Source organism: Sminthopsis crassicaudata, chromosome 6 (genome assembly GCF_048593235.1).
Source record: "Sminthopsis crassicaudata isolate SCR6 chromosome 6, ASM4859323v1, whole genome shotgun sequence".
NCBI lineage: Eukaryota > Metazoa > Chordata > Mammalia > Dasyuromorphia > Dasyuridae > Sminthopsis > Sminthopsis crassicaudata.
The window spans coordinates 2,769,625-2,797,354 of record NC_133622.1 but is presented as its reverse complement, the minus strand read 5'-3'; the positions used below and the strand labels follow the sequence as shown (position 1 = coordinate 2,797,354).

The window sequence follows — 27,730 nt, the reverse complement described above, 5'->3', positions numbered from 1 at the left end:
CCCCCCGTCGGAGCCCCCCCTGCTCCCCCTCCGCTCGCCTCCTCCCAGCTGCCCTCCATCCCCGCTCCCTGTCACTTGTCCCCTCCCCCGGCCCGGCCTCCTGGGGCCCCCGCGCGCCACTGCGGCCACCAAGGCGCTCCCTCCCGGGGGAGCGCTCCCCGCTTGGGCTGCGCCAGTAGCAGAGCGGGGGCAGAGCCGGCTGCGCCCCCTCCCCGCAGCGGCCCCTCCCCCTCCCCGCCCGGTCTCCTTTGTGCTGCTCTCGCTCCTCCTGCCTCCCCCGGCTCTGCGCCCCGAGGACTGAGGCTGCGTCAAGGCGGAGGAGCGAGGCTGCCGCCGGAGCCGCCACATCCCTGCCGCCGCGCGAGGGACGGAGGAGAGCCAGCCCAGCCGAAGGAGCGCCCCCAGGTCCCCCGCTCCTCCTCCGCCACTGCAGCGCGGCCGCGGGCTCCGTCCGCCGGGGTGAGTTCCGATCGCCCCCGCCTCCGACCCCGACGCGCTTCCAGGGCTCGGGACTTCGGCGGGGCGGCGGCGGGAGCTCCCTCCCGAGGTGCGGGGCGGGTGGGGGTCGGGACCCCCAACGGCCCCGGGACTCGGTCCCCGCAGGGCTCAGACTCCCGGGGCGGTGCGTGGCGAGGGCAGAGGCCGAACGGCCAGAGCCGGACAACGGGATGGGCAGACAGGGCTCGGGAGGAGGATGGAAGCGGATCGGGCAAGCCCAGCCCCCCAGCCTTCCCTGGGGCTCGGGGAGCAGGACTCGGGTCCCGGGGCGACTTCTCCTTTGGGCAAAGTCAAGGCAAAGGGGGGCATTCGGCCCCCTCTCCCCCACTCCCCCTCCACAATGACCGTCTCGCCCTGCTCCCCCACAAGGCCGTCTGTACCTCTCCGGGGGTGGTCCCAGCCGCCCCCGGTGGTCGGCCTGAGGGGGCTGCTCGGAGAGGGCGGCCTGGGGGGGGCTGCTCCAGAGGGCGGCCGGGGGGGGCTCTCAGAGGGTGGCCGGGGGGGGCTGCTCGGAGAGGGCGGCCGGGGGGGGCTGCTCCAGAGGGCGGCCAGGGGGGGCGCTCGCAGAGGGCGGCCCGGGGGGCTGGCAGAGGGCGGCTGGGGGGGGCTGGCAGAGGGCGGCTGGGGGGGGCGCTCTCAGAGGGCGGCCCGGCACCAGAGAGGGCTTTGGGGGGCACCAGAGAGGGCTTTTGAGGGGATCAGTGGGTCACGTCTTTGTCCGCGGGGAGGCTTTCTGGCGCAGGTCTGCAGAGGCGCGCGCTGTCCCCTTTGCTTCCCCAGGGACCGCCTTCCTCTCGCAAAGATGGTGAAACTGGGCAATAATTTCGCTGAGAAAAGCACAAAGCAGGCCCTGCTGGAGGATGGCTTCGACACCATCCCCCTGATGACACCCTTGGACGTCAATCAGCTGCAGTTCCCTCCTCCAGACAAGGTACGTTTCCATTCTCCAGGCTCACGCCCAAAGCCCGGGCACGGAGCGGAACAAAAGACTGAGCCGGGCTGGGGGGGAGGGAGGCGGGGAGGGGGGCGCGGACGGAAGGCGGGGAGGCGGCCCGAGGCCTGGGAGCAGCGAGATTCCTTTCCTGGGCAGAAGGAAATGGAAGTGAGGCTCCGAGCCGCCATCCGCGCTGAGGGGAAAGTGCGGGCCTCCTTGGGCTCCCCTGCCACGCCCTCTCCCCTTGCCGCTGGAGCCGTTATTCGGCCCATTTTTAGGACGTGAAGGGCCGGGCGCCGTCTCCACCTGCCGCAAGCTCAGGATAGTGGGAGGGATAGCGGGGCCGCACCCGGTGCCGGAGGCGGCCAGGCTCCGGGCAGGGCACCCATGGCCCCGAGGTTCTCTGCGCGCGGGCTGGGGGTGCCGAGCCTCCGCCGGCCTCCTTCACAGACTCCCAGATGCTGCGGAGACGTTGGCTAGCCGGGGCAAGGGCGTTTGGGGATGATTTGCCCCGGGAGGCCCCATAAACCGCCCCAGCTGCTTTAGCGAGAGCCCCGGGGGGGGGGCAGCCCGGCCGGCGGTGGACAGCTCCCTTTGGGCGCAGGGTCCGGCCACAGCCGGGTCTCCAGAGTCTCCCAGGGGCTCGCCCCCATCATGATGACCCCAAAGCTCCCACTTACACGCCGCTTGCTGGCCTTCCCACCTTGGAAGCGAGGGGGCAGCTAGGACTTTTTGTTGCAAGACCAGCTGCTGCTGGAGTGGGGGTGCTGGAGAACACAGTGCTGGCTTTAATGCCCATTCTCCTGGGCCTTACCCTTGCTGGGGCCTGCACCCCCCTCCCCTTCCAACTTTCAGTGATTCTTTGCTGAAAACCAAACCAGGATTGGTCTCGAGGGGCTGATGGTCTGTTCCGCATCTAAGTCCATGATCCTTTGCGTTGTACCTGGATTTCCGAGTCAGAAGGTCCCAAACCCAACCCATCATCCTCTGCCCCCTCCAAGCCTGCCTTCTTCCTGGCTTCCATCTTTGCAGTGGCTCAGATTCCCAACCTCCACGCCCCTCCCCTCATGGTAGCCAGCTAGTTGCCTTGTCCATTTAACTTCCCCAACATCTCTCCCATCCCTCCCTCCCTTTTTCTCTCCTCACATCACCAGCCACAGCACAGAGAGATCATTAACACTTCCTGACAACCATTCGAGTTTCCTAATTGGGTCTCCTCTCTCCCAGGCTGCCCTGCGGGCCTCCTGAGGAAGCTTCAGTGGCTCCCTATTGTCTCTAGAATAGACTAACATCTGTGTTTGGCTTTCAAGGCCCTTGAAACTCTGACTTCACCCTGTCTTTTCATACTGATTTTCCCAGTAATCTTCCCTATACAATCTCTGTTCCCTCCCACCTGGCCAACTGCCATTTTCCAAATATGATATTTAAAAAAATCAATAATATTTTATTTTTTCAATGACATTTAAAGATAGCTTTCAACATTTCTTTTTATAAGCTTTTGAGTTCCAGATTTTCTTTCTTCCCTCTTCTCTTCCCTTCCCCTTCCCAGGGCAGCAAGCAAAAGGTTATACATGTGCAATCATTTTAAACATATTCCCACATTATTAAATGCATTTCCACATTAATCCTGTCATGACAGAAGACTCAGAACAGAAGAAAAAACCCCATGTGACATTTTCTGACTTCTAGGGGTCACAAAATTGGAACAATCCCTTTGGAGGGTGTTGGAATGGATGGTTCCATTTGAGGCCCAGCTCAAGGGCTTTGTCTTCTTCGACCTCCCTCCAAAAGAATTGTTTCTGTTTTCTCTCTATAGTTTGTGCTGAGGTCTTTTAGTACATGTTGTTTACTCCCAGGAGTATGGAAGCTCCTTGATAATTGTCTGTTTTCCTATTTGTGCTCCCAGCATCTGACACGATGCCTGGTATAATTGGTGATTTAAATTGAACCCAATCCCCATTTTACTGTGGAAAGCCGAAAACTCAGAGGAAAGTGAGAGAATATGGCTAATCCCCACTGGCCAGGGCCCTCAGTCTACTCAGTGGCTTATTATTATCCTGACATTCCTGGTTTTTGTATGGAATGAATGACTGTCCAAAGTACATGCAAGCACTACCTCCATTGTAGAGAATCCGGAACAAAATTAGAACCTTCTTTTTCTTCTTAGCTTATTTCTTTGTTTGAATTACCTAAATAATTTGGAACAAATTTATGACAGTAAAAGTCTATCTTTATAATTTCCCTCCCCCTCTCAAGTAAGTTTTCAATGTGGGGCATAGTGGTATAGTGTCATTCAGTTAGTCAGTCAACAGATATAAATTAAGCACCTACTGTGTGCCAGACACTATGCTAAGAGCTGGGGAAAGAAAGAAATACCCAAATCACCCCCTCCCTTCAAGGAGTTTCCAGCCTTCTGGGAGAAGTCACAATCTAAATGGGAGACAAAGCCCTCAGCATGGAGCCTTAAAGACCTCCCAGTCTTGCACCAGATTCTTATAATGATAAAACTCTCTGAGACTCAGCAATATAATGTATCCAAAATGCTTTGCAAATCTAAAAGCGCTGTGCAAGTGTGAGCTCTCCTTGTCATTGTGCTAGACTCCATGCCCTCTACATGTCCCAGCCAATTCAGCCAAAATCAGGTACTATGCTATTCTGTCCGCCTTGAAGAAGATACAGCCCGTGGCCTTCTGAAACTTAGAGTGTAGAACGAGTAAGAATAAAATACTGGAATGCCATCCCTCACCTGGAGAGCTCCTTCCAAGAAAGCCTGCCATGAGAGGCAGCAGTGTTTCCCAAGGAGCTTTGCAAAACTGTGGGTGGTGATTCAGGTGACTGACCACGAGATGCTAAAGCAATGTAACCTCTCAGATGTCACACTGGCTTTTAATTCAGTAGGGGACGCTACCCAACCTATGTCCCTTCACAAAAAAGTCATGTTAGACCAATCTTACACTAAGGTCTGGAAACTCTGCCTTCCTCATCCATTTATAATGTTGCTCCTTTGAAACCGATTATCTTGCTCCTGGCACCCAACACTGGCCTTTCATGGAACTAGAAATTGATATTAGGAAGGGGGTTCCTGTCGTGGAATAACGATGCTTTTGTAAAATGGCAGGTTATCCCAAAGATGACCGGGCCCTTTCTGCATGCAGTGTATATGGCGCTTTGGTCAGAGCTAGCCTGTGTGCAGGCAGGGTATTTATTACACTCATTTTCTCGGGTGGCTGAAACGACTTCTAAGGCCTTTGCCAGTCCTCAAATTCTGTGAGGTCCTGACCCCCCCCCCTCATATTCAGAGAAAACAGGCTAAGGAATTTTGGACTTGAAAGTAATGGCCAATCCCCTCATTTTCTTAAGAAACTGATAAAGCTCATGGAAGAGATGAGCCGATCACCTGGTCATAGCTAGCAAGTGGGGGAGCCTTGACTGGAACGCAGGCTCTTGTCTCTGAGCCCGTTTGATTAAGACATTCACCCCTCAGAGATGCAGATTTAGTGAGAGGGATTGGGGGGCAAGAGAAGCATGTGGGGATTCTTCTTGGCTTGGACACAGATGATTACATTAAACTCCTAACAGATTCTGTGCTTGAACCTTGAGAAAACACCTTGTGCTTAAAAACGGAAGAACTCTAGAACAGCTTTGGTCAAGACCGTTCAGTGTTTTGAATCCTCTGGGGAGAAAACTGCATTAGAACGTTCGGCTCCTTCTTCAAGTTTCCCATAATCCTTTGCTCTGCCCAACCTGGTGTTCTTTGCTCACTTTCCCTGGTATTTGTACATATCGGGGTATGAAGCTCAAATAGAAAAGGGAGCCTGGGGGAGCAGATGACTTAGAAAACCCTGTTTTGCCATGATCTTGGCTTTATTGTGCTAAGCATTTCCCAGTTCCATTTTACTCTGCTTGGAGTGGGGCAGCTCAGAGCTAAGGAGCCCCACGTTTGCCCCCTCTGGCGCATGTGTTCTCCTCTTAGCCTCTTCCCTCCCTCCCTCATCTCCTCCCTCCCCACACCTTATTAGATTATAAGGTCATAGAGGGTTTTTTGTTTTTGAAGGGACTTGAGATTCTCTAGCTGGCCTTTTCGGTTTTAGAGATGAGGAAACGAGGCCGAAGCTGTCCAGGGGTTCTGCTAACGTTGCGTGGGTAGGAACGGGTGGGCAGGATCGGGACAGCTCCTCTGTCTCGCTGCCAGCGTCCGTGCCCTCCGTAGGAACGTGTGAGCCATCATGAGCACCGGCCCAGTGATTCCTGTGACTCGCTCTAAGATGCCGGGGGTGCCCCGTGGAGCCTGGGCACCCAAGGACCATAGGGCTACCTTGGAAGGGAATTCAGGGACCACCGAGCCCAGGCTCGGAATCTTTGAGAGGGGGAAACTGAGGTCTGGAGAGTTCGGTATCTTGCCCAAGGCCACCTGGGCTGTAGGTGCCCGGAGGAGGATGTGACTCCCAGGCAGCGGAGCTGCCCTGCGTGGGCAGGACCAGGAGCTCTCGGGATTTTAGGTTTTCCGAGACCAGCAGAGCCTCCATCCCCATCAGCTGCTGCCCCGTCGGCGCTCAGGTGTCTTCCATCTGCTGACCAGGGCCGGACTAAAACTAAGAGCCTTAACTCCTCTCCCTCTCTCAGCACCCGGGCAGGGGCCGGCGGTGACGCGGCCCAAGAACCCCTTTCCCTTAAAATATCTCGAGGTTTCCGTCTTGGGGATTTATTCCAGCCCCGACGCTTCCCTGGGATTCCCAGGAGGCGATGCTGACGCCTCCCCGCCTCGGCGTCCTCCAGTCCGGTGGTCCTCATGAGGTCCCGCAGTCTCCTCCAGCTGCGCCCCCCTCTCCGTTCCCGCCGCCGCTTTGCCTTCCAGAAGCAGGTTGGCCTTTCCTGGCCCGGGCGGAGCAGCCCGTCCTGCCGCTGAGACTGGAGTGCCGTCGGACACCCAAGGGGCCGGGAGCCCCGCGGGAGGCCTGGAGGCCGTGGCCAGCGGCTCTTCCCCTCCCAGAGGGTCACATTAAAACGAAAGTCCGGAGACTTTAGAGGACGAAGGCGGGGCTGGTGGCTCGAGGAGGAGGAGGAGGTGAGTGCGAGCTGGGAGAGGTTTAGGGGCGCGTCTGGGGCTCGGAGCCTCGAGCTCTTCCAGCTCGGGGCGTTTTCATTTTCTTTCCTTCCGTGCTTTTTTCAGACCTGCCTCCTAGAGTCACCTGATGGGGGGGGGGGATGGTGGCGCGTCCTGGCAACGGGCACAGCCCGGAGCATCACCTGATTTTCTGCTACTTGGGGACGTCTCTGCCAAGAGACTCCTCGTCCTTGGTGCGTCCGGCTCTCTGTCATCTGGGAACAGCGCTTCCTTCACCTGGGGCTTCTCCTGGAGCTTGGCTGGGCGGGCCAGGAGGGCAGGGCGGTCCCGGGGGGGCCCTCGGGGGTTGCTTCTTAGAGTGCTCATTAGTTCAAGGGCAATTGACTCTCTACTCCTAAGACTCCCTCCTCCTCTCTCCGAGTCTCTCTGTCTCTGAGCATCTCTTCCTATCTCTGTCTCTCTCTTTAAATGCACAGAACTTTGTAGGGAAAGCTAGAATTCACAGGGCAGCTTTGCTGAGCATTCTGGGATCGTGGGGGTGGGAGACAAGTCCAGTTGTGTAAATCTGATTTTTTTTGTCTGCACGGTTTAATCACTGGCTCAATAAGTATGATTTCAGGGGAACCCACAGCGTGTTGGGAATCGGATCTGGGCTTGGCCACAGACTGACTGTGGGACCTAGGTCATCCCCATCTCCGAGGCTGGGGTACTTGTGGGAACGTGATGGAGGGGGCGGGAGGGGGAGGGAGACCAGATGCTTTTGGAGGGATCTCTCAGCGCCACCAGTCTGACTCTGAAATACCAGGGACTTGATAAGAGGCAGCATTTATACAGCACTTTACAAATATTATCTGATCTGCTTCTCATGGCATCCGGGGAGGGAAGTGTTGTTATCCTCTTTTACAGATGAGGAAACTGAGCCACACAGAGGTTAAGTGACTTGACATAAGTGAGTCCGAGGACGGTTTGGAACTCCTGTTCCCAAGTCCAGCTCCAGTGCGCGGCTGGCCAGCTCCATTTGATGAGAATTTAGCTCAAGGGAAGGGGGACAGAGACAGAGAGGGAGAGGAACCATTTCTATCCTTTTCACAGTGGGGAAAACCAAGGCATTTGCTCAGAGGGGAGGCTGGCATTCTCATCCTCCTGATTCTCTAAAGAAAACTAAGTTCCACAGACCTCATTTCGTGGTTAAAATTATGACTGTGCTGTGTATGGGCATCCTTAGGCCGCCGATCTATTTTTACCTTATTAATATCTTCCTTGTCTCACATTTTTTTTTACAAGGTGGTGGTCAAAACTAAAACTGAGTATGAGCCAGATCGGAAGAAAGGGAAATTCCGCACTCCCAAGATAGCCGAATTCACCATCAGCATCACGGAAGGCGTTTCTGAGAGATTCAAGGTGGGTGTCCAGAGGCCGGGATTCGGGGAGCTTCTGCTCCGGGGAGGGCACTGGGCAGGGGCGGAGGGCATGCCGCCGAGAATCAGTTCTGCCCCCCAGGGGTACAATCTAGCCGAGGAGACGGGGAGATAGTGATGCAAGAGCAGCCCACCTGCTTGTTGGATCTCACAGGCCGCCAATGGATGACTTATTTTACCCCAGTCTGTGCAGACTTGCTGCAGATGACTTAAACCATCAGGAAAGCTTCCACTGGAGCTTGGCAACGGAGGCGTAACAAATGTAGCCCTAGAAAAGGTGTCTCCTGGCGTGGTGGAGCTAACCGGTAAATGTGTTACAGAGAGAAGTGATAGGAGACTTCAGGGGAGAGAAAGCTCACGTTACAGGAGTTGTTGGACAGGTGTGGAGGAAGAAAGGGACATCTCACTGATGTACAGTGAGTCGCGGGAGTGTCTCCTCATGCAGAAAATAGGATTCAAGCAAAACCGAGTTAATTTGGGGAAAGGAATTGGGGGCAGCGAGCATCAACGTGGAATGAGTTAATTGGTCAGTGCCCTGAAAATCATGGGTAATGGGGAGAATGGGAATCCAATGGCTGAGCGGGGAAGAGAGGTCCTCCGGAAGCACCGCTCGGGGGGATTTGTGGATCCCTAGGGAGCTAAGGCACGGATAAAGACAGTTCCGTGTCTGATATTCCACGATAAGTGGGTGGGAAAGAGAGACACTTGGGAGGCACCCAGAACTGAGGAGATTTGGCCCGGCCAGCCCAGATGGGGGCGTTATCGCCTCGGGGGTCCCGAGGACCCTGGGGCCTGGGAGCCCCGGGGCTGGGAGCCACACGAGCAGCCGCCCACAGACACTGACTTGGCAGTGCAGCCCCCATCATTTGCTGGGCGCGCTGCAAGGGTGGCAGAGACCCTGCGGCCTTTCTTCTTGGCCTCCCCATTCCCCTCGGCTCCTTCCCCGCTCTGGAGGCCGGGAGCTGTGAAGAGGCAGCATCGGGGCTGGCCGTGGCCGAAGCCAGGGCTTCGCCGTGTCCTCACCGGATCCCAGGAAAGCGGCCCCAGTCAGAACTCCGGGGCCGGAGCGCAGCTCGTCAATGGGCCCAAGGACAGGGCCCCACATAGGCCACGGGAGCCCTAAAAGAGGCCAGGCTGCCGCCTAATTGTGGGGGGGGAGGCATCCAGAGCCCCCGGCCTGGCAGGGGCTCGTTCTGTGCCGTCTGACTTCCCGTACTTCACTCTGGGGTGCTGCTTAAGCCGCGGTTCCGGGGAGCCATCGCTGGGCCACCACGTGCTCGGTGAAGGGCCCAGAAGGCCGAGGGGGCGGCTTGTGACTTCGCGGCTGCTGGGGGGGGCGGGGAGGGAGCCCGGCTGCTGCTCACGGGTCCCTCCCTCTGTGCTTGCGGTTCTGGCTCGGGCGCCTCCAAGGGAGCCTGGGTAACCCTGAGAAGCCTGGGCGACGCCCTCTGACAGTGCTGGAGGGACCAGGGGGTCAGGGACGCTCTTTCCAGGCGGGGTTTTTTAGCCAAAGGAAGCCGGTGTTTTAGGAGGCCGAGCCAGAGGACAGGAACTCAAGCGGCGGAGCCTCGGTTCTGGGGGCGCCCTTTGTCCCGCCCCGCAGAGCTCTCAGAAAGCGCTTGGGGCCACGGGTTTCCCCCCATCTCCCGGCGGCCCCTCACAGAGACGTCCTTTGGCGGGTACCTGGCGTCCCGCTCCGGGATTAGCCCCGCCTCCCGGGTTGCTAGGTGGTGTTGCTAAGGGACTCCTGCGTGGGAGGAAGGGCTCGGCAAGATTTTGTGTGGAATTGGAAATGCGTCACCCGGCGCTTTTCCATCTGGGCTCCTCTCGGGGTCGGCGCCAATTAGGGACCGAAGCTTAATTAGTTGAAGGTATATTTATATATTAAAAAAAAGGTCTCTCAAATGACCAGAGATGTAAAAAATGTAAGCGTGACCCCCGAAGGCATCTGCGGGAGCGCCTCGGGCCCTTTCCTCTCTGTGCCCGAAGGGTCTGCCTCTGCTGGCAGAGGGGTCTCCTGGGCTGCCCTCCCGCTGGGCCTGCTGGGAAGTTAAATATTTGGCCTAATTATAATTCGTACTATGGGGGCGGCACTGGCTGGGCCGGGAGGGGTCTAATCCTGCGCCCTTTAGTTCCAAGTCCAGAGGGAGCCTGGAAGATGGCGGGGAGAGAAGCTTATGGGGCTGGGGGCTCCGCTGAGCGTCGGTGTGCCTGGGGGGAACCGACTGCGGCCTGGGTCCGAGGGCTGCTCTGTGGGGCCCCCTCCCCCCATTAGCTAATGACGACGCCCCTGGGCATCTCCGGAGGCGCTGTATGAACTGAGGGGGAGGGGACATTCATTTAGTCCATCTGAGGCCCTGCTGGGGCTCGGGGGTACAAGTGTGAGGGAATCCCGGCCTAGGGCGCTTGGGGGCCGGGAGAGGACGGATTGGGCCAGGGCTGAGGGTGGGGGACAGCCTGGAGCCCTCAGTGGTCTCCCGTCTGCAGGAACCAGGGTGACTTGAGGTGGAAGGTGGGCGGGGCGGGGCTGCGACATTCCCGACAAGCCCCACCCCCAGGGGCCCTCGGAGGGAAGAGCTAAGCCAAGATTAAGCAGGGCCTGGGGCGGGCCCTGGCACGGGCAGGGTCTCCCTCGGAGCAGCCGCCCGCCTTTCGGACCTGGGTGAGGGCCCTGCCTGGGGGTGGGCACGGAGCGGCCGCTTCAGGGCCTGGCTGTAGGGGCCTGGTCAGATTCCCGAGGAGGGGATTCCCGGGCTCCCGGCTGCTCCCGGTGTGGCAGGGGCCGGTGCAGGAGAGCCTGGGGGAGAGGGGCCTGAGGGAGCCTCCACCGCCGGCTCTGGCTTTACCCTTTGTGCCCCTGGAAATGCGGGCCCAAGTCCCTCCGTCCTCCTCCGCCCCAGGACTCTGGGCCTTTCAGCCTCGTGGCCTCGCGGGACCCCAGACCCCGTCTGAGGAGGAATGGGGAAAGTGGGGAGAGCCCCCGGCCTGCCTTCGGACGCAGAGGCGGCAGAGGCCATTCTGGCCCATTCCGCGCCCTGGGGACCCCTGCGTAGGGCAGCCGGCCTGGGACGCCCCCCCAGAGAGAGCCGCTCACGACGCTGACGTCTCTGGGACGGATACCCGCCCGGCGGGTGAGGGGTCCCGGTTGCCAGCTGGGCCAGAGGGCCCCTCACCCTGTCCGGTCCCTTTCCTCCTCTGTGAGCCCGAGAAGGATATGGAAACCCCCAGGGGGCTGCGGGGGAGGCGGCTGACAGGACCGGAGGGGGCAGCGGGTGGTCCTCTGGGGATCGGTGAGAGCCTTGGCCTGGTCTCCATGAACACTTCCTCCTCCCTGGAAGGCCCTTGTGCAGCCCAAGGCGCTCCGGAGAGGGGAGGGGGCCTGGGCTCCCCGTGGCCTTCCACGTGGCCCCGGGGGATGCTAAAGCCAGTGCATCTGGAGCAGCCGATTCCCAGCACTTCTTTTGAAGGGTCCCACTTGGGGGAGTATCTGGGAAGACCATTGCCACATGTCTCTGAAGGCTCTGGAAGGGGAGCCCAGCAGTCCCCGGCTTTCTGGATTTACCGCGTTATCTCATCTCTGAGCTTGGGAGCACCTCATAGACAAAGGAGGGCAGCAGGAGGTGGCTTTTCCGTGGGGGACAGCGTGGAGGAGGAAGTAGCAGTGAGGTCAGCTGGGTCCTGGCACTAAGTCCTGCAGTCAGCTGAGCCTCCTCCCTTCACTGGAGCTAGAGCAGGAGGGGGGAGCAGCAGGGAGTTCTCATCTAAGGGGACTCTTCCCAATGCACCCGAGGGCCCTCCTTTGGCTGGCTGAGGCTGGGTTGGAGGCTCCTCCAGGGCACCTTAATCACCGCATCCCTGGGGCCTCTTTCCACTGTCTACACTGGAGCTGTCTCCCAAGCCCGGACTCGGGGGCCGCGGTCATGTGGCACATGCAACAAACTTGGGGCTAAAAAGACCTTTCCCCCTGGAAGTGGACAGAAGATGTTTCCTCCTGGAAGAAATGTTGCTGTGGCTCCCGGTTATTCTCTCCGCTGGCTCCTCCATGACTCCCCCTGTCTCCTGGTCTCTCGGGGGCCACATTCGGGCCCTCTCCCCTTTAGGCTGACCCCCGTCACCAGCCCACTCCTTTCCTTCTGGACTTTCAGCCCCCTTTTCTCTGGCAAGTCACTGCTAGTAACGTGCTCCAGAAGGCAAGGAAATGCCTCGTTGGGAACCAAGCGATTACTTACAAAAGCAACCGGGGCACGAGTCTCCTCCCTGAGGTCGGCTGCATGAGAAAGCTGGGAGCCAGATGGCACCCGCCGGGCACTAGAAAGCCCCAAGCACTTGCTTAAGTGTCTCCAGCAATCATGGGAGCAACAACAGAGGCTCCGGAGCTCATCTTCCTTCTCCTCCAGGGCCGAGGCTGCAGCGGGGACTCTCCTCACCAACTAAACTCGGCTTTTGTGCCGTTAGGGCCTATGTGGGTGACACACAAGGGTTATCCTGAGCCCTCTCGGGCTGGTGATGGCTGAGAACACTGAGCCACAGAGTGCAGGGGGACGTCCAGCCTCCCGCCAGGGGGACCTTCCAAATCCGGCCTCAGACACTTGTCAGCTGTGCCCCCGGGAGAGTCTTTTACCTTCCCCTGTCTGCCTATAAAAACCAAGATGATAGCACACATCTGCGTTCTCTGAACCCCACCGGGCAGAGTGGCTGGCACACAGTAGGTCCTTCCCAGCAGCTGGATTTTGTCCCACTCTTGGTCACCCCGTTGCTCCTGGGCACGCGACTGTTGGGGCTACTTTGCCCTTGCTATCTTTTACCAGAGTAACCTCTCCACAGCCGCTCTGCCTTCAGGGCCCGCTCTTCCCAGTCTGGGCTGCACTGCTCGGCACACTGGGCCCCACTTTTAGCCGGCTTTCAAGGACTCGGCTCCAAGTTATTTCATAGCAGTACGTCCGCTTATCCAGCCACTAATTTAAAATTTGTTTTGTTGTGATTAGTTTATATCATCAAATTGTGAATACTTTGAAGATAGATAGGGATGACATTTTCTTGATCTTGGTTTATATGGTACACTAGATACAGCAGGCACTTAATAGATGCCTGTTGAATAAGTGAAGGGAACAAGGGTGTCCTGTTGATGGAAAATGCCAGCCTGGCACACTGCCCACCCTGGAAGCTCGCTGTAGAGAAAACGCTTTATAAACTGGAAGTGATTCTTATTACGGGCGCTAACAGCCCACATGGAATGTTCTGTGAAGGCAGGATGCTGCTCAGTCTGTCAGTAAACGTTTCTTCAGTGCCCGTCTTTGCTGGGTGCTTACAAAGTGCTGGGGAGACAAAAAGAGGCAGGAGCAGTCCCCGCCCCCCGAGAGCTTGCCATCCATCAGGGGAGACGAGCAAACAAACACACGAATAGGAACGTGAGGGACTAAGGACATAGCTATGTCCTTGGGTACCTGATCTTCACAGCCTCAGGCTGCCTTCAGACTCTCCCACAAGCCCCCCAAACAAGCTTTCTCCTCCTTCTTCCTATCCTTTAAATTGGTAATATTTAGTGGCCTGCAGTTTGTAGTCAGCAAACACTTAATCCCTACTACGGACAGTGGATGGTACTTCAGAAAATAAAAGGGCTTCTGAGAGATTTCACATTGACGCAGTGAGGATCCCCCATTACAGAACCATTATCCTCATTCAGCTCGTTCAGCCTCTCATTTCCCAGAAGACCCTGAGAAGGGAAGGGCCTATCCTGTGCTCCCTATTTCTTGGGGGACCCTGACCAGCCAGGTTCTCCTGCGGCCTCGGTTGGCCCAAGTGCAGAGACCAGATAGCTCCCAGTCTTCCTATTAAGTACCCAGTCTCTAGGTCCTGAAACAAGCAGTCAGCAGAGGCTTTGGAAAATGAAAACATCAAAGGTGATGAGCACAGGAAGGAGGATAAACCAGCCATACTGTTAAACAGGGCTGAGATGGATGTGAAAAGCAGACAATCCCAGTGCTCCCCTTAGCAACAAAGTGAGAGCTGGGCCAGCAGGAAGTCTGGGCCGATGCAGTCTTGGGTCCCGGCGAGCAGGTGCCTATCCTGGCAGAGGTGCCCTCCCTGCCCTCCCAAGCCTGGGCTGCCAAACTGGTCTTAGCAAGGGTCCTGCTCCAAAATGCCTCTGGAGTTGGGAAGTCCGAGTTAGCTCCCTGTTGACATCAGGATCAGCAAAAGTCCTTGGTCTTTAGGGGGAGAAGTGAAGGAGATGGATGAAACTCCCGGAGGCTCGCCCACCTCTCTTCTTGTCCTCCTCCAAAGTGACTCTGGCCTGTCTTACTCCACCCCCTAGTCCCTCCTACAATTCTCTGTGTACACCGAGCTGCACAGAATAGTGGGAAGGGCCATTTTCCAAGCATGTGCTAAGAGTATTGGCCAGTCGGTACTTAGCCTTAAGTGCCCGGTTGTCTGATTCCAGTGCACCGACTCAGAGTTTCAGCCTTTTACATGGAGTTTCTGAGGCAAGTTTGTATTTCTGTGCGGCACTGGGATCTGGGGGGCCTCAAGCTCACTTGGGCCAGAGGCCCCGACCAGCTAGGAGCGGATTCCAAGTCTGAGCTGTCTCAGATTCCACTGGGTTCTTTCCTCGGCTCTTAAACAAAGCCTGCTAATTGCAGCCACGTTTTTGGTGGTTCAGTCCTGTCGGACTTTTCCTGATGCCCTTTACGTGGGGCGCAAACAAGATCTCGAGTAAATGCAAGGTAATGGCAGGGGAAGATTCAAGATCTGGTGGGAAAAGGGCTCTTGTAGAAGGTGGGATCTGAGCTTAGTGTCAAAGGCAGAAGTGAGCTGGGGCAAAGGGGGAAGGAAGAAGGAAGCAAGGAAGAAAGAGGCAGGGACAGGGAAGAGGGACAGGAGGAGGAAAAAAGGGAGGGAGGAAAGCCCTTTCAAGCACCTACTATGTGCCAGGCACTTTGCTAAGCTCTTTAAAATATCTCACTTAAACCAGAAAATGGGAGGTGAGGAGGAGCAAGCAGGGGAGCTAGCAGCATGGGGAAGGAGGCTGGAATGGCTACTTCTAAGGTAGCTTACGTTTCTGAAGTTTCATGATTGACATTTGGAAAAATCATGGGGGATGGGAAAGGACAGAGTTTAAAAGGGTTCAAAGACCAAGGGAACCCCCCCACTTCCTGTGAGAGCTGCAGTTCTAAGTCTGGCTTTCAGGAACTGCTCCAGGCGCTGCCCAAGGACATTTACCCCCTGAAGCACGAGGGCAGGGGTTCCCTTCTCCATTTAGTGACTTTCAGGGAGAGATGGACGCCTCCTCTTCATTTCCTCCTTATAAAGGAGACTCCCCCGATCCTCAGCCCCTCTTCCTGTCCCCTACATTCTTCTGCCCGTTGGGAAGACCATCCCTTGTCTCCTACCGGCTGTTGGTCTCTTTTCCTTAAAATTGCTAAGTGAATGTGATTTAATATGGCGTCTACATAAGATAACTAATTGTGTCAAGCACTGATGATGCTAAAAGTTAATCGATGGGATTGCAAGATGACGGGTTTCTAACATTATAAACAGCACGAATTGGATTTCTAGGACAAGGCGAAGACTTCCGGTTTTTCTGTCCTGTCACTGGCCTTTGATAAAAAGAGGCAAGGGGTCTACAATGACAATGGCTGACATTATACAGCACCTAGCGATGCCAGGCACTGTGGTACTTTACAAATGTCATCTCGTTTTGTCCTCAGCTCAGCCTGCTGAGGGAGGCGTTACTCTGTTTGCAGAAGGGGAAACTGAGGCAAACAGGGTAAATAATTTGCCCAGGGTCAAAGAGCTAGTGAAGTTTCTGAGGCTGGATTTGAACTTGGGTCCTCCCCATTCGAGGCACAGCGTCACCTAGCTCTCCCCTTGCATCTGGGTTTTCAGCACCACGACCCAGTCTCTCCCTGACCGGGTCTGATGCTCAAAGTTAGGTTCTTACTAAGTGCTAAGTGGGTACCTAACAATTCTCTAGTTCCGGCCTTTAGGGGAGTTTTACCCCTTTGAACTTCTGGGGAGGAGCTTGCATGTTTAAGAGGAGCAAGTTCATTGGTAGAAATAATTCTCCCACAAGCCCTTGCATTCTCCCACGCCGTTCTCTGGGAGGACAAAAGAAGACACCATTGAGCAAGGAGTGAGTCTACTCTAGGACACAGTTGGGTCGGCTCTCTGGAGGAAGGAGAGTCTGGCCGGGAGACTGAGTTGAGGCAGCAGATCTCCTCCCAGAGCGACCGGCAGTCTCTGGAGACAACAGGACTTTACATATTGGCGCCCAATGTGGGGCAAGGACTTTTGCTTATCCTGACAAGGACTTGTTCCGAGCCCTTCAGAGGAGCCAGCCGTGACCTTGACATACCCGGATCATTCCTTATTGTCATAAGGAGATGAAGTCTCAGAACTTAACTGGCTCGCTGCTGACGTTCTGACCCACTTTAGCAGAGAACTGATGCTCCAGCCTGATTATTCAGGCCAATACCCAAGGGTGGCTGTCTGGGGTTTTGTAGCCCAGGGATGGGAGGGAGGACAGAGCACCCCAATGACACCATGAGAGGACCTTTGTGATGTACCCCCGAGGTGGCAGGAGGGAGAAGCTGGCGTCGGCGCCTCCATTCTGGTGCTGGCGGGCTCCCAGAATGCTTGGGGCCTGCTGCCCTTGGGCTTGCTTTCCTCCACTAAAATATGAGAAGCAGAGGAGGTGAGACTGTTGTTGTCCAGGGCCTGTAGCTCTCGCCACCACGGCTGCTCGGGTTCTGGATGGCAGATGGGCAGTCCTGTGCCAGGCCCGTCCTCAAAGCCTTCTGAGGGTCCTGCCAAAGCTGCCACTTCCTCTGCCCAGGGCTGCCTCCATGTTCCAGTGAGCCTTCAGAGAGAGCTTTTACTTTGGGTCTCAATGAACAGACGCACCACTGTTCCTTAAACATGTTTGTGAATTGTCACGTGTCTTTGGGCTGGATTCTGGTGACGGTCCGAGCTGCCCAGAGCCCAACATCTGCAGCGAGACCGCCTGCCGACAGTCTGCTCTAAGCCACGGTGTCGTGAGTTGCCACAAAAAAAAGCTTGATAAACCTCAAAGTGCTCTACAGAGTGAGCTGTTATTGCCAATAATAATAGCCATGTCCATCCCTATGCTGTTTGGGAGTGTGCAGTTTTCCCATCTGGCACTCAGAAACCGCCTAAGATCAACACTACCCATGCTAGGGTCACAGTTCTACACAGAGGGAAACTGAGTCTCAAGGAGGTCACACGGTCCATGACAGGTCAAGGACCTAAGAGCCCAAGGCTCTGGGCATCTGTGGCCAGGATCTGCCTTCGGGGTGCCAGAAAGCTTCTGGGGTCCCCGATGCCTTAGCCAGGGACAGACAAGCCCAAAGGCCAGAGGCCCTCTGCTCATCTTCTCGTTTCCCCTTGCAGGTGACTGTCCTGGTCCTGTTCGCCTTGGCGTTCCTGACCTGCGTGGTTTTCCTGGTGGTCTACAAGGTGTACAAGTATGATCACACCTGTCCAGAAGGATTTGTTTTTAAGGTAAGGAGATTGGTGACCGTCCATATAGTCTGCACTTTGCGCTTTCTCCAGTCCAGTGTGTATAAAACTCAAGGCAATGACCGCTAAGGTTTTTCAATTTAAGCATACACTTTTTTCCTTTTGAAGAGATATGATTGTGGGGTTGTTCTCCACTTAGGGGGTAGTCCATATCAATAAGCCATTCCCCTTTTCTTAGTTATGTTTTGGGGAGCCCCCCGTTACAGTCCTACCATGCTGACGCAACGTTTTGGGATATATAAGGTCTTGGAAGGCAGGGCCGCTTTACTTTGCCGGGTATCCCGAGAGCTTAGAATAGCCTTCTACTAAGGGTTTGTTAAATAAATATACAGAAATCCTCACACTGTGGAAAGAACATGTACATTGGATGTCAGGGCTCACTGAGAAATCACTTCAGTTCGGAAATACAGAAACTTCACTAGATGAAGATAAAAATGCCCTTAAATTCTAATCCTGTCTTTGCTACTATATGAAGTTGGTGAAATCACTTTTCTCTGTTCTTTAGGGAACAAATGAAGGGGTTGGATTGAGGGGCTCGAAGGGGACTTGGAGAAAATCCTCAGATGTTAGAAATGTGCATGGAACAATTTTCCAAGAACTTGTATAGCCATTATTTCACTTGGTTCTTGGAAGAGCCCTTGAGAGAGGGGTGAAATAGTTCCATTTTACAGGTGAGAAACAAAAGCTTGGAGATGCGGCTTAATAATAACGGTTATTTCTGGGGCACTCTAACGTTAGCCAAGTGTTTACATCCAGGATCTCATTTGAACCTTACAGTAACCCTGCCTAAGGGCAGACACTAGACACTGGTACGAGCTAGTCTTGGTGGTAGCCACTTGCCCGTGGCCACACTGTGTTAGAACTGGGACTGGACCCCAGGACTTCCTGGCTCCAGTTTGGCCAACGTCACGTGTTAATGCAAGGCCGAAGAGCCTCATCCCCAAATCTGTGAATCAGAAGGGGATTAGCCATGGGTGGTGGCCACTGTTAACTGTCGGTAAGTGTTTGCACAGGAAAATACTTGTTTTAGTGTAGCGTGTGAGCTTGCACACAGAATCAAAGGAGATTTTGTACATATTCCTTTCATGTGTTCTTGAACTGAGGAATACAGGTCTGAGCTATAAATATACTTTAAGAGGAAAAACCTGAAACATGAGCTAAGGAAAAGGAGATCTTCAGACTTTTTCCAGTTGAAAATGTATGGCACAGAAGAGGGCCAGAGGGCCAGAAATTTTTAGTAGGAAAATGTTTGAGTGTATCTGGATGTTCAAGGTGGAGAGGGGTGTACAGGGGTCAAAAACACGCTCATCTACCCATCAGCCAGTGCCTTTGGCAGCACAAGAGCAGCCTGGTTCTGAGGCCCCTTGAGAGCTGGAAGGATCTTGGTGGCTGGTTGGCCCACATCATCCCAGGATTCCCTGCTGTCCCCTAAGCTACCTGAAGATCACACCCCTGCCCAGGGCATCTTGCCCACTTTGGACAGCTCCCATGTTTCCCAACATCAGGCTTAAATGAGCGATTGTAACTTTCACTTGTTTCTCCTGCTTTGGAGTTCAGTTCCAAAGGAACAAGTTCTTTCCCTGCACCACACAAGAGTCTTTCAGATACTTGAGCCATCCTGCAGCCACTGAGTCATTTCTTCCTCCGTTACCTACGACCCTTTTAGTCTCTGGTGCCCAGCATGGAGCACTGCCCCAGATGGCGTCTGAACGAAACTTGGACTTTTCTGTCCCTCTCATACTGAACTTGCAGTCTCCTCAAACTCCCAAATCTTTTTCAGAACCTGCACGTTGTTCCAATTAGAGCTTCGCTACTTTACACTCGTGGTGCTGATTTTTTGAGCCAAAGGCAAGACTTCACATTTATCCCTACGGAATTTTATCTTATTAGATTCAGTCTAATGCTCTAACTTGGGAAGACGCTTTAGAATCCTGGCTCTCTCCGTCGCTGTGCCAGTATCTTTGTCTCTCTCTCCTCGAACCATTACCTCACTGAGTTATCTAGTCCTTATCTTTCCATCTTTTGGATGAGAAAAGAGATGTTCTATTGAATAAACTTTTGCTAAAACTTAAATTCTACCTGTAATATTCCCACCATTTATTAGAAAATCTTGCCCAAAGTCCTGTTAGTCTGATCGGACCCATTCTTGATGAGAGGCTGCTTAGCTTTTCCACTGATTCCTTTCCCCTAACCAGCCCTGGAGACTCTAGAATTCCCTAAAATCTTCAGTTCCTCCCCTTATCCTTCAAAGACAAGATCAAGTTGACCGTTAACGAGTGGTGTTAGGAAAGCAAGGGAAGAAAGAACAGAAAACATTCCGAAAAAGCAGCACCACAGCATGAGAGGCCCCGAGTGGAAGCCACGTTAGCCATAATAATCTAGCACTTACTTGGGCCAGGCATTGTACTAAGTGCTTTACAGTTACTCTCATGGATCCTCAAAACCACCCTGGGAAGTAGAGGCTTTTATTTCCACATTTCGCAGATGAGGAAACTGAGGCAAACAGAGATTAATTAACTGAGCTCGGTTAGCTAACTTTGCGTCTTGCTGACTCGGAAGCCAGTGCAACTCTTGGCTGCTCGCAAGGCACAGCGAGCTGTTACAAACTCAGAATGGAGCCTAAGCCTTCCTTCTGGGTACCCATCACATAGATTGTCTGGCTCAGGGACCAGAGATGTGGGCCAATGACACGGTACACGTGGGTCGCAGCAGTCCCAGTCCCACCAAGAGCAGCCATTGGTTTAAGGTGCAGGGTGGCAGTTAGCAGAGGACCTCGCTCTTCTGGCCTTGGCCTGGCTCTGTTCCATACCTGTAGTCCCAGTTTTGATGAGGGCCTAATTGGGAACTTACACATTACCCGAGGTAAAAAGCTGGAAGGACGGCGAGCCCACTGGACATCAAAGTTGGGCTGAGCCCAGGAAAGTGAAATTTAATAGGGACAACACTTTGTAGCTAACAAACTGTCAGGTATAACAGCAATAGTGATATTCCCGCTGTGAAGCCTCACCCTGGCATGGAAGCAATGTCGAGCTCTCGGGGACTAGAGCTTCTCCTGGTAGGAAAAGCTGGAAATGCTTAAGCACAGTCCTAGGACTGACCAAATCTGCCTTCTGAGGGCCAGCCGCTTAAATCCCGGCGGCTCCCAACCAGTAGATTAGCTCCTTGATGAGGAATTCTATGGTCATGGTCACCCGAGACACAGAAAACCCCCAATGACTCTAAGTCAGTCCTGGGGCTGCTTCTGGGGTGACTGGCAGGAAGGGGACAGAGCACAGAGAATCACATTTTTCATCTCATCTATAAGCTTTCCCTTGGCTGTTCTAACCCTGAAATTTGTGAATAATGAACACTGAGCAGACATTCAATTGCTCCTAAAAGGGGATATCTACATGGCTCCTTAAGGTTTGCAAAGCATCTTAGTATGTACATATCTTTTCCCCTTAATTCTCACACACCTGTGCATTATTATTATTATTTTAGTTTTACCAGTAAGGGAACTGAGCCTCGGCCATGAGTGACTTTTGAGGGTCACCAGCCAGTTAATAAGGCAGGATTTGAATCCAAACCTTCCCACCTTCCAAATCCAGTGACCTGCCTGCCACACCAGGTGGAATTCTGCTGTCCTGAGGTGTGTGTGTGGGGGGGTGCAGGCAGACATTATAATCCTATGAAAATGATCTGGGAGTTTTTGTGAAGGCCGAGCTCGACGTGAATGTGTGCGACGAGCTAAAATGTTGCATCAGGAGACTTAAAATGCCTAGAGTAAGGGAGAGTCTACCGTGCTGTCAGTTTTCAGATGGTCTCGTTTTGACTTTGGTTTCTTTATCTTCTGTACTTGTCAGATAACATTCAGAACATTTTCTGCAATTCAAGGATTCCTTCGCTTCCTATTTTTATGAAACATATTGAAAAATGAGGGGAAATCTGGAGAACCACCAGGATACTTACCTTTTTAGGTCTCAGTTTCCTCATTTGTAAAATCAGATTGGAGCAGATGATTTCTAAGATCTCTCCCACTTTTCACAGCCATTGCAGTAGCTGTTTGTAGCTGACAGAAAACCCAAACAACAAATTCCCTATAAATGAACCCGAGTTCCAAGTGCCCACCAATTTGGGAATTTCTTTCTCAATTCAGTATTTTCAAATAACTGAAATTTTTGGCATCAAGTACAACGTTAAGGGACAAAATTATCCAAACAAGAAGAGCTGTTCTCTTCCAAAGCAGAACTTCTTTGCTATCTGAATCGGGCTTCTGTGTTTTGTCTGGAAGCTGGTTCTCTGGATTTAGGAGTGTAATTAAGCAGCTGGCAAAGGAGAAATATTTCTTCCTGCCTACACCACACACATCTAGAGGATAGAGGTGGCTTGGACATGTTTGGAGGCTCCAGGGAAGCATTGTGGGTAAAAAGAGCCTGAACACTAGAATGGAGAGGGATAGGAGGAGGACTAGGGGCAGGAGAAGACAGGAAGGGATGGAAGTGGAGCTGGGGCTGGCAAGCGGTAAGACCTCAGCTCTTCATCAGGCTGGAAGGAAGGAGAAGCTAGAGAGGGAGGGAGAGCAGTGGAGCGGGAGGGGGGGAGAAACAGCAGGGACAAATGGCTGCTGTTTTCTTCCGTTCCAGTGCCAGGTGAAGGGTGAGGGAAGGCGGGATGGCAGAGTCTCGAGCTTGTTTTCAAATATACAACAAAATTATCATGGATAGCCAGCCCTAGAGGTGGCTCCCATTAGACGCAGATTGGTGGATGGCTAGGTTTGTGTGCACATATTGTGTGTACTATCTACACATGGTGTATGTATACCTTCTCTGGATGCGGCTAGTGCCTTTCTCCATATGTCCTTTATAGTCAACTTGGGTATGTGTAAAAGTTAAAATAATTTATTCTCCCAGTTTTTACAACAATGCTTTTTGGGTTTTTTTTGCTGTTTCTGTACACAGTGTTCCATTGGTTCTATTCATTTTGCTCTTGATTATTTCAGGCAAGTTTTTCCAAGTTTTCCTAAAGTCACTGATTTCTCTTAGCAAAGTCCATCACAATCATTTACCACCACTTGTTCTGTCATTCCCCAGCTAATGGGCATCCCTGCAATTTCCAGTTCTTTGTCAGCACAAAGAGAGCGGCTACAGATGTTTTAGAACGTGCACGTCAAAGGAGATAGGTAGATGTTGTTGGACATAATCTGAAATTGCTCTTCACAATGGCTGTTCCATTTCACAATTCCACCAGCAATGAATTAGTGTCCCAATTGTTCTGAATTTTCTAACATTTTCTTCTTTTTCCTTTGGGTGGGTGCAAAATGGCGTTTCAAGGTTATCTTCATTTGCCTTTCTCTAATCAATAATGACTTAGAGATTTTTTCTTGTTTTGATTTCATGAGAAAACTTCCTATTCGAATCCTTTGGCTATTTATCAATTGGGGAACTTGATAAAGTTCCTTATATACATAGGAGATATGAGAGCTTTAGCTGGTAAACAGTCAACACCTATTTATAAAAAGTAAAGGAGGCATTCTGCATGCTAGAATACAAAGATTAAGAGAAAAAGTCCCTTTCCTTTTATCGAGTGAGCGCTCTACAAAAATGAAGTAATGCAAACCCATCGTATCTATGTACAATTCGGGGAGGTGGAAGGAAGAGGGGCCTATAGCCTTAGGAGGCGGCTTGATAGGATGCAAAGATTGCTGCCTTTGGAGCCAGAGGACCTGCATTCAAATCCTGCCTCTTCGTTATTACTGGGACTTCTGTTTCCTAATCAGTAAAAGAGAGGTTAGACTGGAAGATGGTCTCCACGGTCTCTCCTACCTCTGAGTCTACGATTTATTAAATTCTGTTTGTAAATGGTTCCTTATTTACGCCACAGTCCCGGGCGAGCCAGAGGGCCAAGATGGCGCAGGGGATGAGGCTCCTTAGTGACTCTGGCATGTCGACATTTATGGAGGAGGGGCGGTCCAGGGTGGCCCAAGAATGTCTCTTCCTGCTGTTTGGGACCCAGGGAGCACGGCAGCGGGAGTCAGGAGGAAGTAGTCCCCCTGCTCCTGGAGCAAAGCAAATGGCTCTAAGCCGGGAGGACCAAAGCTCCCCCTTGGGAGCGCCTGTGAAAGGGCTCTGAGGAAAGAAGTGGATCACTCGGTTCAGGGAGCAGCACGCTCCCTCAGGGAGGAGGGTTAGAATCGGGAGGCGTCTCAGGTTAGATAGGCCTGACCACAGATGACCTTCTTGGCCCGTGCTGCGCTGCCTCTTCCCCAGCCCTAGAGCCCACAGAGGCACTTAATGAAGCATTTCCGCCTCTTAGGGTTGGGCTTGGGATCATCTGGCCCAAGGCTCCAACTTGAGCCCAGGTCTTTCAGGGCTCCAGGACCACGGTTCATTTTGGGGGCCACTGTTGCTCCCCAGTTTAAAGTCTCCCGGCAGACAGCACCCTGCTCACTAAACAAGGCAGTAATGGGGCCTCCTGGGGCTTTCTTGGCAAAGATGCCAGAGGGTCGGTCCTGCCTTTCTCCCGCTCCTTTCACACATCAGCGAGGGAGGGTCTGGGGCCAGCTCTGACCCCGGGAAGAGATCTCCTGCCTCCTTGCCCTCTGTGCTCCTGGCCTCCTACCTGCTATGTCAGAGATTATCCATCTCCTGTGCACCCAGAAGTAATGTGATATGGCGTCAGAGTTCCCTTCCAACTGGGGAGGGAGAATAGCTCAGGAAGAAGGGGACAAGCCTTCGTTTACTAGGTGCCAGGACCCCTGCAACCCTGCAAATGGGATGTCTCCATTGGGGACACTGTCCCCTTCACCCCCCTTACAGCTGGGGAAACAGAGGCATGCTGAGGCTAAGTGGCTCAACAAGGGGATCCCCCTCAAGCTCACTGTGCTATGGGCTGCGTTCCTGAGCCCGTCTCCAGCCTGTGGGGTTTCAGAAGAAGGGGGAGGAGGGCAGGTATCGGCTATGGTTTTCGGTCCTTATTCTTCCATCAGCAGCACCACGTGGCTGTTCTGGGACGGCCTGTTCGCACCCGTGTACAAGAGGTTGACAGGAAGGAGGGTCTGGCTCGGGAGGCCACGGTCGGGCTTATGCCGTCTGTTTGCCTTTCAGAACAATCAGTGCATCCCGGCGGGGCTGGAGAACTACTACTCGGAGCAGGACTCCAATGCCCGGGGGAAATTCTACACGGTCATCAACCACTACAACTTGGCCAAGCAGACCATCACGCGCTCAGTCTCCCCGTGGATGTCGGTGCTGTCGGAGGAGAAGCTGTCCGAGCAGGAGACGGAGGCCGCCGAGAAATCGGCCTAGTGGCCCGGGCCCCTGCTCCACGCCGTGCCACCGGAAGGTAACCGCGGGACCTGGAGGCACAGCTCATTAATTACGGATAATGTAGAGGTTACTCATTTATGGTGCAACCGCTTCTGTTTGCTGATGCTGCTTTTGCAAATACAACTTGCTGCAGAACACTCTTGGGCATAAACCCACCGCTTCAAGAGCCCGGAGACCATTCCCCATTAAGAAATCTTCAGTTAGCTAACCCGCCGCGGCCGGGATGCGCTGGATGTCGTCACCCTGGACTCGCTGGGGTTCGGGACACCACTAAATCCTGCATTTTCCTTGTCTGAACGCTAGCTGTATTTTTAGTCCCCTCGCTGTTTTGCAAACTGAACACCGCGACCATAACTAGAGTGATCTCTTCTTCAGCTCCGAGGGAGCTGAGCTGCTTCTCTCCGCTCAAATTCAGTGCTAGTAGCGCCGACACCTAGGTCACCGGCAGCACCTGGCTTAGAGACCTAAGGGGGAAAACCATCAGGCCCCATTTATGGCATTTCTCCCCTGCCGTTGACTCGTAAGTGAGGCCGGTTCTTGCCATGGTCACTGCGGTTTTCTTCTCCCACAGAACCTCCCTGCATTTCCTCAGTGGTTGGGTACCTTGGTAAAAAGGTGAAGGGAACCCCAGAGGTGATTGCTACTAAAAAACATGAATACATTTCATTAGGAGTATAGTTGGATGGTACAACTGCATTTGGGAGATGAAGGGGGTTCTGTTCAGAAATGGCCTCCCGGACAGTGAGAGAACCCATGGTTTTTGCTTTTTTGTAGATAGTCCACTCTGTAATTTATCTGATAGGAAAAGAAGTCTTCACGCTGGTTCATTTTTATATTCCATTACAAATGGATCTGCACTGCTCTTACTGCTTGCAAGTTAATTAGGGAATACTACAAGGGTTGGGAGTGGGTTGGGGAGGGAGATACAACAATGTGCTGTTTTAATCTAAGTTTTCTGAATTACCAAAACCGAGAGACTAGTTATCATAACCCCCAGATATGCAGAACAGGTTAAAGAGAACATAGAGACCAGTGTTGTATCTGTAAGTTCAATTAGGAAATTTCATTTCACAATCTCTGTAAGGAAATCGTATTTCAATTTTATTCTGGACATCAAATATACGTTTACAAAATTGCCAGTTAAACAAAATATGTGTGTAAAACAATTAAACATGAAAAAGATATTCACAATTTTTCCTCCATTTTATTCCGAATGTGCTATCTCTAGTGGACATGTCAAAAGTTTCATTGTTTTTTAGTATATAGCTGAAATAAGTAGGTTGTTCTCCTAGATTGATAATCAGACAAACATGGTGAGCATGGTCCGTCCTACTCTGGGTTCCTTAATTTTTCTCTGAAGACAAATGTCATTTTATTATCAAGAATGTTTCTAAACAAGGACCATGCTTTCTTAATTCGACTATTTAAGTACCAAGCATTCAACGAAAGGGCCTGCAAAGACTAGCTGTAGAAGTCACCAAACTGTGTGGAGTGCATAAAAAGCAATAAGTTATGTGCCAAAACCCTTCCTGCATAAGAAAGAACTCAAATCTATGTAAACACAAGACTGAAACAAACCATGTTTGTGTTTTCTAGTAGAGTACATACTTTATTGAATGTAAGTTCGTTTGCATGTAACTTTTGACATTTTCACTCCATGTAAATAAAGTACAGCAAGGGTATCTCTGGCTGCCTCATATCTGTCTCAAAAGCCCACATGCGTTTTCCAAATATTACGACAGAACGAATTACATGGACACGTTTACAGAGGAGACACGGATTTGCTGAGACACGGCGTGGCCTGCTCTGAGGCAGTTCCCCAATATTTGCTCTTCAATTAACAACTAATCTTTCACATTTCTACTCTCTAGGCAGCCGGCTGCTGAGGCAAAACTTCCCATGTAGATCTCCTTCTGGGAATGTAAGGGCAGGACACTGAGCCTAATGGGAACTACCCGCCAGCCCTGTTATAAAAGCATACAGTGGGATACTGGGAGGCAGTCAAAAAACAGCACCTGTCTTAGGCTACTGATTCTTGTTGAATTTAAGTCCTGATTCTACCCTAGAAATAAATACTTGATAAGTTTGGCTTCTTTCTAGTCGATCTTTGGTTCCACTGCAACGTTCAGTACCTCATCATTACATGATGCATATTCTGAATGATCTAGAAATCTTAATTTTTACATTTATTATCTGCAATAAGTTAAATTATGTTAAACTCATAAGATGAACAAACAGGCTGTCAGTTTTCCTTTCTACAAATACAATAAGTCTTTGTGAACAAACAGTTAATCATCTCGGTAAGATGAAGTAGTAGGAAAAGGAATAGAAATCATCATTTAGTAGGGAGATTACATACATGTTTTTCCCTGAGGTCGAACAGGATGGGAAATCAGGCAGTCTCCCTGCACAAGCCCTCCCTCAAATTAATATCTAGCATTCTTTGAACACCAAAAGCATTTTCCACCACATCACTCATTTTGACAGGAATTGTGAATTTCTTTACTATTGAGCTAATTAGCATAGTTTTATGTTTTAAAAAAAAGGTTTCAGTTAACAATCATTTACTTTTTCTGGCTAAACTAAAACCTTCTAAGTGCAATAATTCAATGTATCTATTACGGTTACTAAAACAATCTGAGGATTCCCTTTGTGAGTGTGAACAATTAACACAAACATCCATAAGTGATTTAATTGTAAAATTCTTGAATCACAACTGTGACTTGTATTAAACACCATCCAGTACATTCTGCTTTGTTGAAAGCAAAGTGTTCTGTGATTTAATATTCAGATGAGTAAGACATCAATAATCCTGCCCCTCAACCACAACTAGCTATCATACCAATCCAGGAAAAGCAAGGAGAATGAACACATCACAAGGAAGAAAAGAATCCAAACACGGAATCCTGCGTTGTTTTTAATTGCCTGCAAAACAAAATGTTCAGTCACTTTACCAAACTTAACTTTTTAAAAA

General features: G+C 52.4%; 2 protein-coding genes across 6 annotated transcripts in view; one reads left to right on the top strand and one right to left on the bottom strand.

Moving 5' to 3' along the window:
- The first annotated feature begins 302 nt into the window (after positions 1–302).
- NSG1 (neuronal vesicle trafficking associated 1) lies at positions 303–26,438 on the top strand. Its single transcript, XM_074273422.1, has 5 exons — positions 303–459; positions 1,279–1,429; positions 7,782–7,898; positions 17,324–17,434; positions 24,535–26,438. Exons 2-5 carry the CDS (start codon positions 1,301–1,303, stop codon positions 24,733–24,735), a joined length of 558 nt encoding a protein of 185 aa, XP_074129523.1. The 5' UTR covers positions 303–459; positions 1,279–1,300; the 3' UTR covers positions 24,736–26,438.
- Positions 26,339–27,730, bottom strand: part of STX18 (syntaxin 18) — a 69,158-nt gene continuing 67,766 nt past the window's right edge. For all 5 annotated transcript variants that reach the window (XM_074273418.1, XM_074273417.1, XM_074273420.1 and 2 more), the window contains one exon: positions 26,339–27,681. In XM_074273418.1, coding sequence (XP_074129519.1) covers positions 27,586–27,681 — 96 coding nt within the window. In that variant the 3' untranslated portion in view covers positions 26,339–27,585. The remainder of the gene's footprint in view (positions 27,682–27,730) is intronic.

Excerpts from the sequence above, each read along its gene's own strand:
- NSG1 (XM_074273422.1), top strand. The coding sequence starts at position 1,301 with ATGGTGAAACTGGGCAATAATTTCGCTGAGAAAAGCACAAAGCAGGCC. Across the intron at positions 1,430-7,781 it reads AGTTCCCTCCTCCAGACAAG|GTGGTGGTCAAAACTAAAAC; the intron begins GTACGTTTCCAT and ends TTTTTTTACAAG. Across the intron at positions 17,435-24,534 it reads CAGAAGGATTTGTTTTTAAG|AACAATCAGTGCATCCCGGC; the intron begins GTAAGGAGATTG and ends TTTGCCTTTCAG.